The following is a 471-nucleotide window of genomic DNA, read 5'->3' as shown; positions in this document are numbered from 1 at the left end:
CCCTAAACATTAAACTAAACACACTACACATTTCATTTATGATTTAAAAAAAAAGTGAGTGTGCGGTCTGACTTTGTGCTATGCTGGTTGTGTGTCCACTAGGTGGCGGTAATACATTCCGCCTGCTGAAATCTCTCTATGACAACAAGCTGGTAACTGAGATTAGAAATAGAGTTTTAGAGGTGAGTTCGTGTCTGTTAATCAAAGTCTAAAATACAGTGTAATTGCCTATAACAGGTGTAGTTGTTTATTTTAGGATGGGATACCTTACATGGGATCAAGTGCAGGTACCAATGTCTCCACCATCAGCATCAACACCACCAATGACATGCCCATCGTCTATCCACCCACATTTGCTGCCATTGGTTTAGTGCCCTTCAACATTAACCCTCACTATGTGGATGCTGATCCCAACAGCAAGCATATGGGGGTACGTTCAAATGATCATGCACAACACCACAACTCCATTAA

The 471-nt window shown here is 41.4% G+C and overlaps 1 protein-coding gene across 1 annotated transcript in view; it reads left to right on the top strand.

Annotated features, from left to right (window-relative positions):
* Positions 1-449, top strand: part of LOC107577998 (alpha-aspartyl dipeptidase) — a gene marked incomplete at its 3' end in the record, with an annotated part of 5,349 nt that extends 4,900 nt beyond the window's left edge. Inside the window, exons 4-5 of the mRNA XM_016264012.1 lie at positions 103-182; positions 257-449. Of these exons, the coding sequence (XP_016119498.1) occupies positions 103-182; positions 257-449 (273 nt within the window). The remainder of the gene's footprint in view (positions 1-102; positions 183-256) is intronic.
* Positions 450-471: the final 22 nt, after the last annotated feature.

The sequence above is a fragment of the Sinocyclocheilus grahami genome, unplaced genomic scaffold (assembly GCF_001515645.1).
Source record: "Sinocyclocheilus grahami isolate Dianchi unplaced genomic scaffold, SAMN03320097.WGS_v1.1 scaffold8230.1, whole genome shotgun sequence".
NCBI lineage: Eukaryota > Metazoa > Chordata > Actinopteri > Cypriniformes > Cyprinidae > Sinocyclocheilus > Sinocyclocheilus grahami.
Note: the sequence above shows the minus strand (reverse complement) of the source record. Positions and strands in the feature narration are given on the sequence as shown.